This window comes from Oncorhynchus masou, chromosome 24 (genome assembly GCF_036934945.1).
Source record: "Oncorhynchus masou masou isolate Uvic2021 chromosome 24, UVic_Omas_1.1, whole genome shotgun sequence".
Classification (NCBI taxonomy): Eukaryota; Metazoa; Chordata; class Actinopteri; order Salmoniformes; family Salmonidae; genus Oncorhynchus; species Oncorhynchus masou.
The window spans coordinates 71,768,951-71,781,416 of record NC_088235.1 but is presented as its reverse complement, the minus strand read 5'-3'; the positions used below and the strand labels follow the sequence as shown (position 1 = coordinate 71,781,416).

Genomic DNA, 12,466 nt, shown 5'->3' with positions numbered 1-12,466 from the left:
AATGTTCTCTCCATTGTCAATAGGGGGGCCCCCCAAAAATAATTGCTCACTTGGTGGGGTGCCCCCCAATCAAATCTTGCTTCATAGAGCCCCCAAAAGGCTAGAGCTGGCACTGCTGTACAGGATGTCAAAAGCTGTCCCTTAAAATTGAGCACAGTACCAGAATCTATTTTAATTCTGAGGAAAGTGTCCCTCACCAGCATAGGACAATGAAGAGACAAACACAAATCTCAAATATTTTCTGTCATTATTACAAAATGGATTGTCATTACAAAATCGTTTTCAAATAGACATTTCTTTTAATATACAACAGAAATAACATATTTGTAATAAAAAAAAAGCTACATCCAAATGTCCCGTTTATGGATCAAATAGCTGATCCAACCATTGTACTCAAATGCTACCAAAAGCCCACCACATTTTATCCCTACTTCAGTTCAATTTAACACACAATCCTTCCTATCATGATTACAAAAGGCACAATGGTATTACAATCAATAGTAGCCTAATCACTATAGCTCACAGTCATCTCCATTTCTTCATCTTTACATCCTCCATTAGTGTCTTCCTGTACTTGAGCATCTCCTCCAAGTTTTTACATTGCAGGGCCTCCTGTAGAGACATCAGCTTGGTGCCTGGGGGCAACGTGACAGTGGACCCGCCCGGCTGCAGCATCTGCAGAGTCAGGGAGAACGAGTTGCGCATGTCCGGGCACACAGGGAAAAGACAGGCGTTCCAAAGACTACAACTCGATGTGTCACCAGAGAACCTCAGGCTCTCGGGACTCAGGCCCCACTTGGCCAGGCACTCAACCAAACTGGCCCCGAACAGGTTCAAGCCCTCCATATTCGCAGGGGACCCCACGCTCTTCTTGAGGTCATCCTCGATGCCGAAGGTGACGGTAACAAAACCAGTTTGGCCCTCCCGGTTCACGCAGAGGGAGTGCATGAAGGTTCCATCAGGCACTTTCAGGCCCGCACCTACCCAGCAGCCGCTGAGTATGGTCCGCCCGCCAACATGAGCGCCGGCCTCCAGCCTGCAGTACTCTACCACCGAGCCTGGAGTTAAAGAGCAGCCGGGCTTCACGTCACTCAGCATCACACAGCAGACCTTAAAGCTAAAGTTTTGGCTGTAGCCTAACACCTTGTATAGTCCCAGCTCACCCCTCAGGCACGGGTCCTCTGAGAGGTAGAAGAGGTACTCTGTGGTGGTGCCGATGTGGTAAAACTTGGAGTGGTTGAGAGCCACCAGGTTGAGCGGAGTTCCCTTAAGGCAGTGGAAGATCTTCTGACGCATCTCCACCAGGTTGCTCTCCTGCTTGGTGACGTTGGCAGTGTTGTTGGTGTAAGCTACCGTGGCTTGGGGACCCAGGGCCTGAAGGAAGTCCCCATAGGCATCTATCTCACAGCCCAAAGGACCCACTTCTCGGAATAGACTAAGCAACGACATTGCAGTGTTGTAATCTACATAATATGTACTGTCTGTGTACACAAACTCTGCATCACTCAGAAGTGACATACAGCTATCCTGGCTCTTACACACAGCACCGTTTTCGTGCATCTTCTTGACGCTAGGTTTGTGCAGAAAATGGAGGCAGGTCCTGTATTCCATGTCGGCCAATACAGACTTCTCCTTCTGGTCCAGCACAAAGACTCCGTGGGTTGTTCCAATGGAGATGGGGGAGGGATGGGCTAGAGCAGTGAACCCAGACCTGTCAAACCTGATGTTCTCATCCTCCGCTATACTGTAGAGCTCTATGCAATCCGCACTGGTTACCAGCACACCCGGTTTCATGTGCTTGGGTAAATCCACAAACACGGCCAGTTTGAGCTCCAGCATCTGGTAAAGAGGGTCACCCAAGGGCATGGGGGTGAAGATTTTCCCCAGGGCACTGGCATTGGGCAAACGCTGACTGAATCCACCTAGGAAAATCAAAGTTATTTGAACAATCAAAAATATACACCATTTAGCAGAAACTTTTATCCAATGTGACCTACAATAGACTTACAGTAGTGCTTGCATAATTATGTTCAATAATATAGGCCTACCTTACACTTATATCACTTTCACATAATTTCCAATTAATATACAGTTTTACAATGTGATTATACCTGCATGAATCAGAAGGATCCTGTATCCACCCAGAGCCTTCCCATAGATGTCTTCCAGCCGTTGCAGAGAGGACAGTGTTGCGCCTCCATTTCCTGCGAGAGAAGTTCAATTCAGTCAAAGTGTATCAAGGCTCTCCGAATAGGAATCTAGGATCAGGTCCTCCATTGTCCATGTAATCTTATTCAATGTGATTCAAAAGGCAACACTGGTCCATAATCAGCACATAAATCAGGATGGGTTATCCTCACCTATTTTGGCTCCAGGTGGATCTGAGAACACGTGATATGAAATGCCAAGTGGGATCTCTTTCCTCCCAAGTTTCTCTGAGATCTGAAGTTCGTATGCTTTTCTCTGGTTGTCATCTACAGCGGTTAAAACAACTAGATCCCAAAACTCTCCAGGTTGCACCTGCTTACCTAAATGACAAGCAAACATTACTTAAATGACACTGATAGCCTATGACTGGTGACTAGGCTACTGTTGCCTATCAATCAATCTGTCAATCAAATTTTGTAGAAGTCACTGTCCTAAAGCTCTTACATTTGAACCCTTCAAGTTTGAATAGTTACAGCAGGCTACACTTACCACGTAATGTATCGAATCTCTCAAGTTTCTCCATTGTTGCAATTTGCAACTTTTTACTTCCTTGTTCGTTCATTCTCCTGGCTCAAAGTCAAGTGGTCTAATGCATACGAAACGGGCATCCGCAGAACAACTAACATCACATTTGCGTCATTCAATTTTTAAATGTAGCATATTCAGTTCTTGTGGATATGGAATGGATTGAAATTGAAATGTTCTGACTCGAAACTGCTGCAGTGATGTCACCTGCCTAATTTCCGGGTCTAGTCACATGATTATTATTATGTCCGAGAGCTACAATCAGAGAGGGAGGAGGATGCGAGATAACCCACTCCCTCATTTTATTCTCGTTCATATACATTCAACGAACTAAGTAGACCAGGCCCAGCTGCTATCGCATTGGTGTCTATGGGACCTTAAGTAGACCCGGAAATTAGAAGAAAAAAAATTCAATGGTAAAGGACATTTATCCACCATATTTGACCACAACGTTGTACAAGGCTGCCAAAAGTTGCCATTCTGTCTGGCAGCGAGAGACGAGTTACGAAGTAACAAATTATTTAATCGATTCAATGACACAGAAGGTTTTAGCTCAGCGATTCTCAACTGGTGTGTCGAGAAGTTTTGAGTGGATTGGCGGTGTCCGAATTTTTTAAATAATAATAATAATAAATATATATATATATATTATTGTCATTCAACAAGAGACGAATAATTTTACTGCACATTTGTTTTCTTGAGAAATACTGCACCAGAAATACTGCAATTAATGACCGATTTCTTGAGTTATTTTAGATTCATTCTGGCTATTTTGAGGAAGTGTAAACTGCCTATGGCGTCTCAAAATGGACAAACAGCACTATTGCCGCTTTTTAAAATGTATTTAACCTGGCAAGTTAGTTAATTACAATGACGGCCTATCCTGTCTATGCTGAGCCAATTGTGTACCTCCCTATGGGACTCCCGATCACAGCCAGATGTGATACAGCCTGGATTCAAACCAGGGACAGTAGTGACACCTCTTGCACTGAGATACAGTGCCTTAGACTGCCACTTGGGAGTTTTTCAAGGGAATATCTTTTGAGGGAGTATGCGAGCACACTCGTCTTTATAAATAAATCCATCAGATGTGGACACCTGCAAGAACATGTTTGATATAGTGCTACAGAAGGCCGAAAATGACATTGATGAGCAGTGGTGTGTATCCATGGAAGCCAAGGGAAGCCAGGCTTCCCCAAAAAATATATATAAAAATTAATAATAATTTATCTTTTGTCTCTCGTATTTTTTTTGTGTTTCATAATTTTCCTTCAATTCGCAGGCTGAATGTATCTCACAGGAGAAAGCATCCAGGGGAGCGAAACAGCGCCCCTCTGTCTCTCTACTTGAAGGTAATCTATCTTATGCTGTCTGGTCCAAAAGACTATGACATTGTTGCCATCCGTTGCATTGAATGTAAGCGAACTCAGTGAGCATTTGGCAACACTTGACAAAAAAAACTATAAAACATTTGCCAATCAGCTTTTAGCTCAAATGTGAATGGTCCTGCCTGAAAAAAGGAAGGAAGCCAGCTTGGATTTGGCATCTCTCCAATCAAATCACTTAGATAACATAAACAACTTAAATTGTTGTTTCTCATTGTGTTGTTGTGCTCTGGTGGCTAGCAAGCTAGCTAAAATGGTCCCTTTCCTAAATTATCCATGGATGGAGATAATGATTTGGACTTGTGGTTTTACTTAGTTCTCCGTACTGGCCAATGATTATAATGGTGATTCTGATCCAACCATTAATTCATACATTGTTGTACCCCTGGCCTGTGAGGGTGGAAGTGCAATATGTAGCTAGATGTAGAAGGCTAATGTTAGCTAGCTCACGTTGTCCATGAACGGAAGTTAGACTAGGACAACAAAAAATAAAAGTGTGTACTGTATGACAGAGTGATAGACGTTTCATCAACAAGGAAGAGAGGATGATGACATTGGCATTTCTCGACAAGTAGGGTGAATCAACATGTTTTTCTACTTGCACGAACGCACTCGCGCACACACACATACGCACTCGCGCACCCACACATGCGCAATCAGAACCACGGCCAGACACATCATATTTAGCTTATGTAGATTAGACTAAATCGTTTTTGGTATCTTTTAGTTGACACTGTATTAGACTAAGCAGAGGTGATTTGATGATGTTGAAGTTGAAATGGTGCTGGAATATTGGAGGCAGCTCCTGTTTTCTTTGCGACATGTGGTAAATCTCTGTGGTTCTAAATCAATAGTTGGTTACTGGTCTGAAAATGTTGGAAACATTAACTTGCTTGACCATGCTGTAGGTCATGTAACTGTTTGGTACATGTAATATGCATTGTGGACTTCACCGGAAGAGGTTGCTATCCGGTTTTGCAATAAATCAAAGCTGTGTTATTGTCTTGGCCTTTAGGCTTCTATATCATAGTCGCAAGGCATATGCATTAACAGGTTATAGAGCAAACAAAGCAATTGTCACAACACATAGATTTTAATATGGAGGGTTGTGTGATGAGAAGATGTCATCAATCTTTTTTTTGAGAAAGCCATTGATAAAAAGGCTGCCCGGCCCCAAAACAACCCTGCTGGTAACATCAATGAGACAGTCTTTGGGCTCGTGGCGACCGTCCTGGAGAAGATGAAGAGAAAGAAGAGTGCACAACATGTGGATTTGAGTTCGGAGTCCACTGCCCCCGGCACTGAACCCAGAGCATCTTCAGAAACCTCCGAGAAGGGCCTGAGGTGCGGTGACCACCGCCGAGTTCACGCCTGTGGGAGCCCAGTGGGAGTGAGATTTTTGGAGAGATGGAATCCTTGCCTTCTGGCTGACCCATATGTGGTGTCAGCAGGAGCGCAACTTTGGCTTTAGAAGTGGGGGAGGACATAATTACTATAAACAGCCTACCCGACCGCTCAGAGGTGTCTGAGGGGGGGGGGGGGGGGGGGGTAGAAATGCAATTTCAGAATGTCATGTCCTCCCCCTGTCCCCAGTGAAAGTTGTGCCCCTGGGTATCAGGGTGGGTGGAGAAGAGGTTGGGGACTGTTAAATCGTGATGATTGTGTGTGTGTGTTGTGTGTTTTTTGTCCAGATGGAGCAGGCACCATGTGCCTCGGGACAAGACCTGTGACTTGCTTTGCTTTCCGGATCAGGCCACCATTGAAAGGAGTGATAACTCGAATGATGTTAAGTGTTGAGGAGGACCAACTGAAATGGAAGATTCCCAGTGTCTGTGATGCCCGCCGTTTGGAGCGACGCAGACCTGGTGTAGAGCGTGGTGAAACAGAGAAGGCGCTGTCTGTCCTGCTGAGTTCTGATGCCGTCTTTACCCGACAAAGTCAAGTTAGCATGTGTCAGTTATCCCGTGAGAGCTTTTGTCCCAAACCCATTACAGTTTGCCAAGCTTATGCTTATGTTGCAGCAGGGCGTTAGGAGGGAGATTCATAGAAGTGATAAGTATACGGGAGGGCATGAGACAAAGGAATGTGTAGTATCGGTGGAAAAAGCTGTGAACTCTACGGGTACCCATGGTGCTGGAGATCAGAAGTGTCCGGCGAGAGGAAGGCAGGTCGAGGTTGCCAGGATTAGAGTAGTATCGACCCACGCCACGTCAGTTAAATGATCAATGTGGAATAGATGTTGAATTAACGTCTGTGCCCAGTGGGGAAGGTGTCGTATGCTGAGACAGTGAAGAGAGTAGTAGAGGAAGGTGGGTCCAGGGTGAGGGATCCTAAGAGGCTCCCTGTGAGAAGGCCCGAGGTCAATAGAGAGTGATAAGAGTAACATGTGTTTCAGTGAGGTTGGCGTCTTAGCGTTTATGGCCATGGTTTATCTGTACTGCGGAAAGTGAACATAAATCACAGAAAATATATGTTGTGGTGGCAGCGTCAGAGAAGTACTTGGGTGTAAGATGTGTTACTGCAGAGGAGTTACAAGTTGTGTTGGCTGCCGGCCTGGTGTAGGATCAGATAGGGTCAAGTGGTAGAATAGTGGTGAGGTTTTAATGGGTGTAGGGTTAGATGGTAGGGCAACTCTTCTTCCTGACCTTTTTTACTCTTCCCTTTTGTGTCACAGTGTAACGAATTCACACTCCAGAACAGTAGGCGGAAACACGGGGCTCGATAAGAGAAATAAATGAAAAGGAATGGCCTCAAACTCCAGCACGGTAGGTGGCGTGTATGCACCTTTCTGCCTATACAAATTTAAAGAAGGAAAAAGTGTCAGCAGGCAACAAGGTGTGGACATCATATCCATCACAAAACAAGCAACAGGGTGAGTTGTAAAAACGAACGTAACGAAGAGCTTTTGGGATTTTGCCAGTGTTTGGGAAGCTACTCTTAAAATGTAGTTTACCACGCTACCAATGATTTCACACTGGAAGAAGTTAAGCTACACTAAAGCGACCCTTAAGAAAATATAGTTTACTCAACTAAACTTTCTTTAAAAAGGTAGTTGGCTACATCCAAACTACTTTGTGATGAGTCATCATATCTAAATATTCAATGTCATAGACTACAAAATTGCAACAGATCACTTTGGAGTTATATGATAACAGAATGTGTAATTGAGCCTATTAACACAAAAATGTCAGATCTGATGCCGACAAAGAAAGCAAATAATTGTCTACCTCATCCGTATGTTTTTTTATTTTTGCAAAATAAGTAGTGTGTAGTGTCCAGTAGTTACACCGCTACATCAAAAAAGTAATTTATTTCTGAAAACACTACCAGGATTTGAATTTAGTTAAACTACCACCAAGGCACTGCAAGATGTAGTTAAATTACTAGTTTAGCTATATGTAACTATACTCCCCAACACTGATTTACCATTAAAGTTTTTGCTCACTCAGGTCAGGGCTGCCATGTGTAAAATGCGCAACATAGGCTGTAACAGGCAACAGACCAAAGCAATTAGGCTAGTTAGTGTGTAACGATTTTCTGGGGAAAAAGAGGTGGACCAAAACACAGCGTGGTTACTTGTAAACATCTTTAATAAAGATGAACAATGAACAATCTACAAAACAAGAAATGTGAAAAAACCGAAACAGCTCTATCTGGTGCAACAAACAGAGACAGGAACAATCACCCACAAAACCCAACACAAAACAGGATACCTAAATATGGTTCCCAATCAGAGACAATGAATAACACCTGCCTCTGAGAACCGTATCAGGCCAAACATAGAAATAGACAAACCAGACACACAACATCGAATGCCCACCCAGCTCACGTCCTGACCAACACTAAAACAAGGAAAACACCCCCCCTAGGTGCGGACTCCGAACGCACAACCTAAACCTATATGGGAGGGTCTGGGTGGGCATCTGTCCGCGGTGGCGGCTCTGGCGCTGGACCCCACTCCATAATTGTCTTAGTCCCCCTCCTTAGTGTCCCTTGAGTGGCGACCCACGCCGCTAACCTTGGCCTAGGAACCCTAACAACGGGCCCCACTGGACTGAGGGGCAGCTCCGGACTGAGGGGCAGCTCCGGACTGAGGGGCAGCTCCGGACTGAGGGGCAGCTCAGGCAGGTTGATGAATCTAGCAGATCCTGTCTGGCTGGCGGTTCCGGCAGATCCTGGCTGACTGGCGGTTCCGGCAGATCCTGGCAGACTGGCGGTTCCGGCAGATCCTGGCAGACTGGCGGTTCCGGCAGATCCTGGCAGACTGGCGGTTCCGGCAGATCCTGGCAGACTGGCGGTTCCGGCAGATCCTGGCAGACTGGCGGTTCCGGCAGATCCTGGCAGACTGGCGGTTCCGGAAGATCCTGGCAGACTGGCGGTTCCGGCAGATCCTGGCTGACTGGCGGTTCCGGCAGATCCTGGCAGACTGGCGGTTCCGGCAGATCCTGGCAGACTGGCGGTTCCGGAAGATCCTGGCAGACTGGCGGTTCCGGCAGATCCTGGCAGACTGGCGGTTCCGGCAGATCCTGGCAGACTGGCGGTTCCGGCAGATCCTGGCAGACTGGCGGTTCCGGCAGATCCTGGCAGACTGGCGGTTCCGGCAGATCCTGGCAGATCCTGGCTGACTGGCGGATCCTGGCAGACTGACGGATCCTGGCAGACTGACGGCTCTGGCAGATCCTGGCTGACTGGCAGACTGGCGGCACTGGCGGCTCCTGGCAGACTGGCGGCTCCTGGCAGACTGGCGGCTCCTGGCAGACTGGCGGCTACTGGCGGCACTGGCGGCTCCGGGCGGCTACTGGCGGCTACTGGCGGCTCCGGGCAGACTGGCGGCTACTGGCGGCTCCGGGCAGACTGGCGGCTACTGGCGGCTCCGGGCAGACTGGCGGCTACTGGCGGCTCCGGGCAGACTGGCGGCTACTGGCGGCTCCGGGCAGACTGGCGGCTCCGGGCAGACTGGCGGCTCCGGGCAGACTGGCGGCTCCGGGCAGACTGGCGGCACTGGCGGCTCCGGGCAGACTGGCGGCACTGGCGGCTCCGGGCAGACTGGCGGCACTGGCGGCTCCGGGCGGCTACTGGCGGCACTGGCGGCTCCGGGCAGACTGGCGGCACTGGCGGCTCCGGGCGGCTACTGGCGGCACTGGCGGCTCCGGGCGGCTACTGGCGGCACTGGCGGCTCCGGGCGGCTACTGGCGGCACTGGCGGCTCCGGGCGGCTACTGGCGGCACTGGCGGCTCCGGGCGGCTACTGGCGGCACTGGCGGCTCCGGGCGGCTACTGGCGGCACTGGCGGCTCCGGGAGGCTACTGGCGGCACTGGCGGCTCCGGGCGGCTACTGGCGGCACTGGCGGCTCCGGGCGGCTACTGGCGGCACTGGCGGCTCCGGGCGGCTACTGGCGGCACTGGCGGCTCCGGGCGGCTACTGGCGGCACTGGCGGCTCCGGGCGGCTACTGGCGGCTCCGGGCAGACTGGCGGCTACTGGCGGCTCCGGGCAGACTGGCGGCTACTGGCGGCTCCGGGCAGACTGGCGGCTACGGGCGGCTCCGGGCAGACTGGCGGCTACTGGCGGCTCCGGGCAGACTGGCGGCTACTGGCGGCTCCGGGCAGACTGGCGGCTACTGGCGGCTCCGGGCAGACTGGCGGCTACTGGCGGCTCCGGGCAGATTGGCGGCTACTGGCGGCTCCGGGCAGACTGGCGGCTACTGGCGGCTCCGGGCAGACTGGCGGCTCCGGGCAGACTGGCGGCTCCGGGCAGACTGGCGGCTCCGGGCAGACTGGCGGCTACTGGCGGCTCCGGGCAGACTGGCGGCTCCGGGCAGACTGGCGGCTCCGGGCAGACTGGCGGCTCCGGGCAGACTGGCGGCTCCGGGCAGACTGGCGGCTCCGGGCAGACTGGCGGCACTGGCGGCGCTGGGCAGACTCGCGGCGCTGGCGGCACTGGGCAGATGGGCAGCTGAGGCGCTGGGCAGACGGGTAGCTCAGGCGGCGCTGGGCAGACGGGCAGCTGAGGCGGCGCTGGAGGGGAAGGCTCTGGCAGTGCTGGACCAAGGAGCTCTGGCGCCTCTGGAATGAGGGGCTCTGGCGCCTCTGGAATGAGGGGCGGGAGCTCTGGCAGCGCCGGACAGGCGGGAGACTCCGGCTGCGCCGGAGAGGAGGAAGGCTCCGGCCGTGCTGGACTGAGGGGCTCTGGCGCCTCTGTTCTGAGGGGCTCTGGCACCTCTGTTCTGAGGGGCTCTGGCACCTCTGTTCTGAGGGGCTCTGGCACCTCTGTTCTGAGGGGCGGGATCTCTGGCAGCGCCAGACAGGCGGGAGACTCTGGCAGCGCCTCTGGACTGAGGGTCTCTGGCGCCTCTGGACTGAGGGTCTCTGGCGCCTCTGGACTGAGGGTCTCTGGCGCCTCTGGACTGAGGGTCTCTGGCGCCTCTGGACTGAGGGTCTCTGGCGCCTCTGGACTGAGGGGCGGAAACTCTGGTAGCGCCAGACAGGCGGGAGCACCTGCGTTGATGGGACGGAGAGACAGCCTGGTGCGGGGTGCCAGCACTGGTGGTACCGGGCTGGGGACACACCTCAGGGCGAATGCCTTGCATACTACGCCAAATCAACTGCTCTCTCTCTTCACACTCCCCCAATTCTATTAACACCTCCTCGAGTGTCTCCTCATCTACCATCCATTCACTCTCCTCCATTCTGTCCAATAACTCCTCGACCCTCTCAGACTCAGGCCTCAGCTTCGCCGATAGCTCCGATAACATCCATGGCTCCTTACGGTAAACAGGGGGAGTTGGCTCAGGTCTGGCTCCTGACTGCCACACTCTCCCTGTGCCACCCCCAATAATTTTTGGGGGTGCCTCTCGGGCTTCCAGCTGCTCTGCCGTGCTAGCTCCTCATAATGCCGCCTCTCTGCTTTCGCTGCCTCAGCTCGGCTTTGGGGCGGCAATATTCCCCTGGCTCTGCCCAGGGTCCTTTCCCGTCAAGGATCTCCTCCCAAGTCCATTCTTCCAAATAGTGCAGCCTCTCCCACTGCTGCTGCTGTTGCTCCTGCTGCTGTTTTTGCTGCTGCCTCTGTTGCTTCTCCTGCTGCTGCTGCTGTTGCTCCTGCTGCACCTGTCGCTTCTCCTGCTGCTGCTGTTGCTGCTGCCTCTGTTTACCACGCCGCTTGGTCCTTGGTTGGTGGGTGATTCTGTAACGAGTTTCTTCTGGGGAAAAAGAGGCGGACCAAAACGCAGCGTGGTTACTTGTAAACATCTTTAATAAAGATGAACAATCTACAAAACAAGAAATGTGAAAAAACCAAAACAGCCCTATCTGGTGCAACAAACACAGAGACAGGAACAGGAACAATCACCTACAAAACCCAACACAAAACAGGCTACCTAAATATGGTTCCCAATCAGAGACAATGACTAACACCTGCCTCTGATTGAGAACCATATCAGGCCAAACATAGAAATAGACAAACCAGACACACAACATAGAATGCCCACCCAGCTCACGTCCTGACCAACACTAAAACAAGGCAAACACACACGAATGATGGTCAGAACGTGACATAGTGTAGGACTAGTTGTGATGCTTGTAGAAATGTGGATGCTAAAGGTTCAAGGATGAATGCAGTCCAATTCATAGCCTACATTCAGAGAAACATTTCTTTTCAACATTTAGTCATCCGTTCGTTTCTTTCAGGCAAGTAAATAGCCCAAGCCCCATTACCTACAGCTGTTGGTTGTCTTTTATTGAAACTGGACAAAATGTTATGAGAATACCTTTGTCTTTTACTTGATAGAAGGTGACAACAAAGCCAGAAACACACCTTGCTTGCTCTGTGCCTCTGCAAAGCCAAACCTTTGAAGGTGTGCATATTAATTGTAGCCATGACAACACAAAACATATTGATGTTCACTGACACTGGGATGGCAACACTGCGCAGTGAATACCTTAATTGTTATCAGAAATCTAATTCTCAACAAAAAAAGCTAAATATTTAACTTGATATTTTATTTAATATCATTGTAGGATCTTTTCTTTATTGGCAACTTTTGGTTTTGTTAACTTTTTGTGAGATGTAATTTCAAACAAATGTGGCTAAGCTACTATTGTAATATTCACGACTAGCCTATAATATATCTCAACAAATTAGAGGGAAAATATGAATACCCCTGGAGAAAATGATTCACTCAATGCCCAGAGGACTTTCTACTGAGCCATGGGCAGGTTTGGAACAGGAAGAGAACGAAACTGACCCTCAACAGGTCGTTATGGCAGCTTACTGCTGAAAAACCTGGATAATCGGGCATGCTGCAGGTCATTTAGAATATGCATCTTGGTGAACAATTTCGTAACCAAGATAG

At 49.9% G+C, this 12,466-nt stretch overlaps 1 protein-coding gene and 1 long non-coding RNA gene across 2 annotated transcripts; one reads left to right on the top strand and one right to left on the bottom strand.

Annotated features, from left to right (window-relative positions):
* Nucleotides 1-230: 230 nt before the first annotated feature.
* On the bottom strand, nucleotides 231-3,167 carry fpgt (fucose-1-phosphate guanylyltransferase). Its single transcript, XM_064934723.1, has 4 exons — nucleotides 2,698-3,167; nucleotides 2,361-2,528; nucleotides 2,112-2,204; nucleotides 231-1,922 (listed from the first exon to the last, which is right to left on the bottom strand). The coding sequence occupies exons 1-4, from the start codon at nucleotides 2,768-2,770 to the stop codon at nucleotides 526-528; spliced, it is 1,731 nt and encodes a 576-aa protein (XP_064790795.1). The 5' UTR covers nucleotides 2,771-3,167; the 3' UTR covers nucleotides 231-525.
* Nucleotides 3,166-9,094, top strand: LOC135512570 (uncharacterized). The gene is made up of 3 exons (XR_010451431.1): nucleotides 3,166-3,891; nucleotides 4,016-4,085; nucleotides 5,810-9,094. It is a non-coding gene; the product is annotated as an uncharacterized LOC135512570 (long non-coding RNA).
* Nucleotides 9,095-12,466: the final 3,372 nt, after the last annotated feature.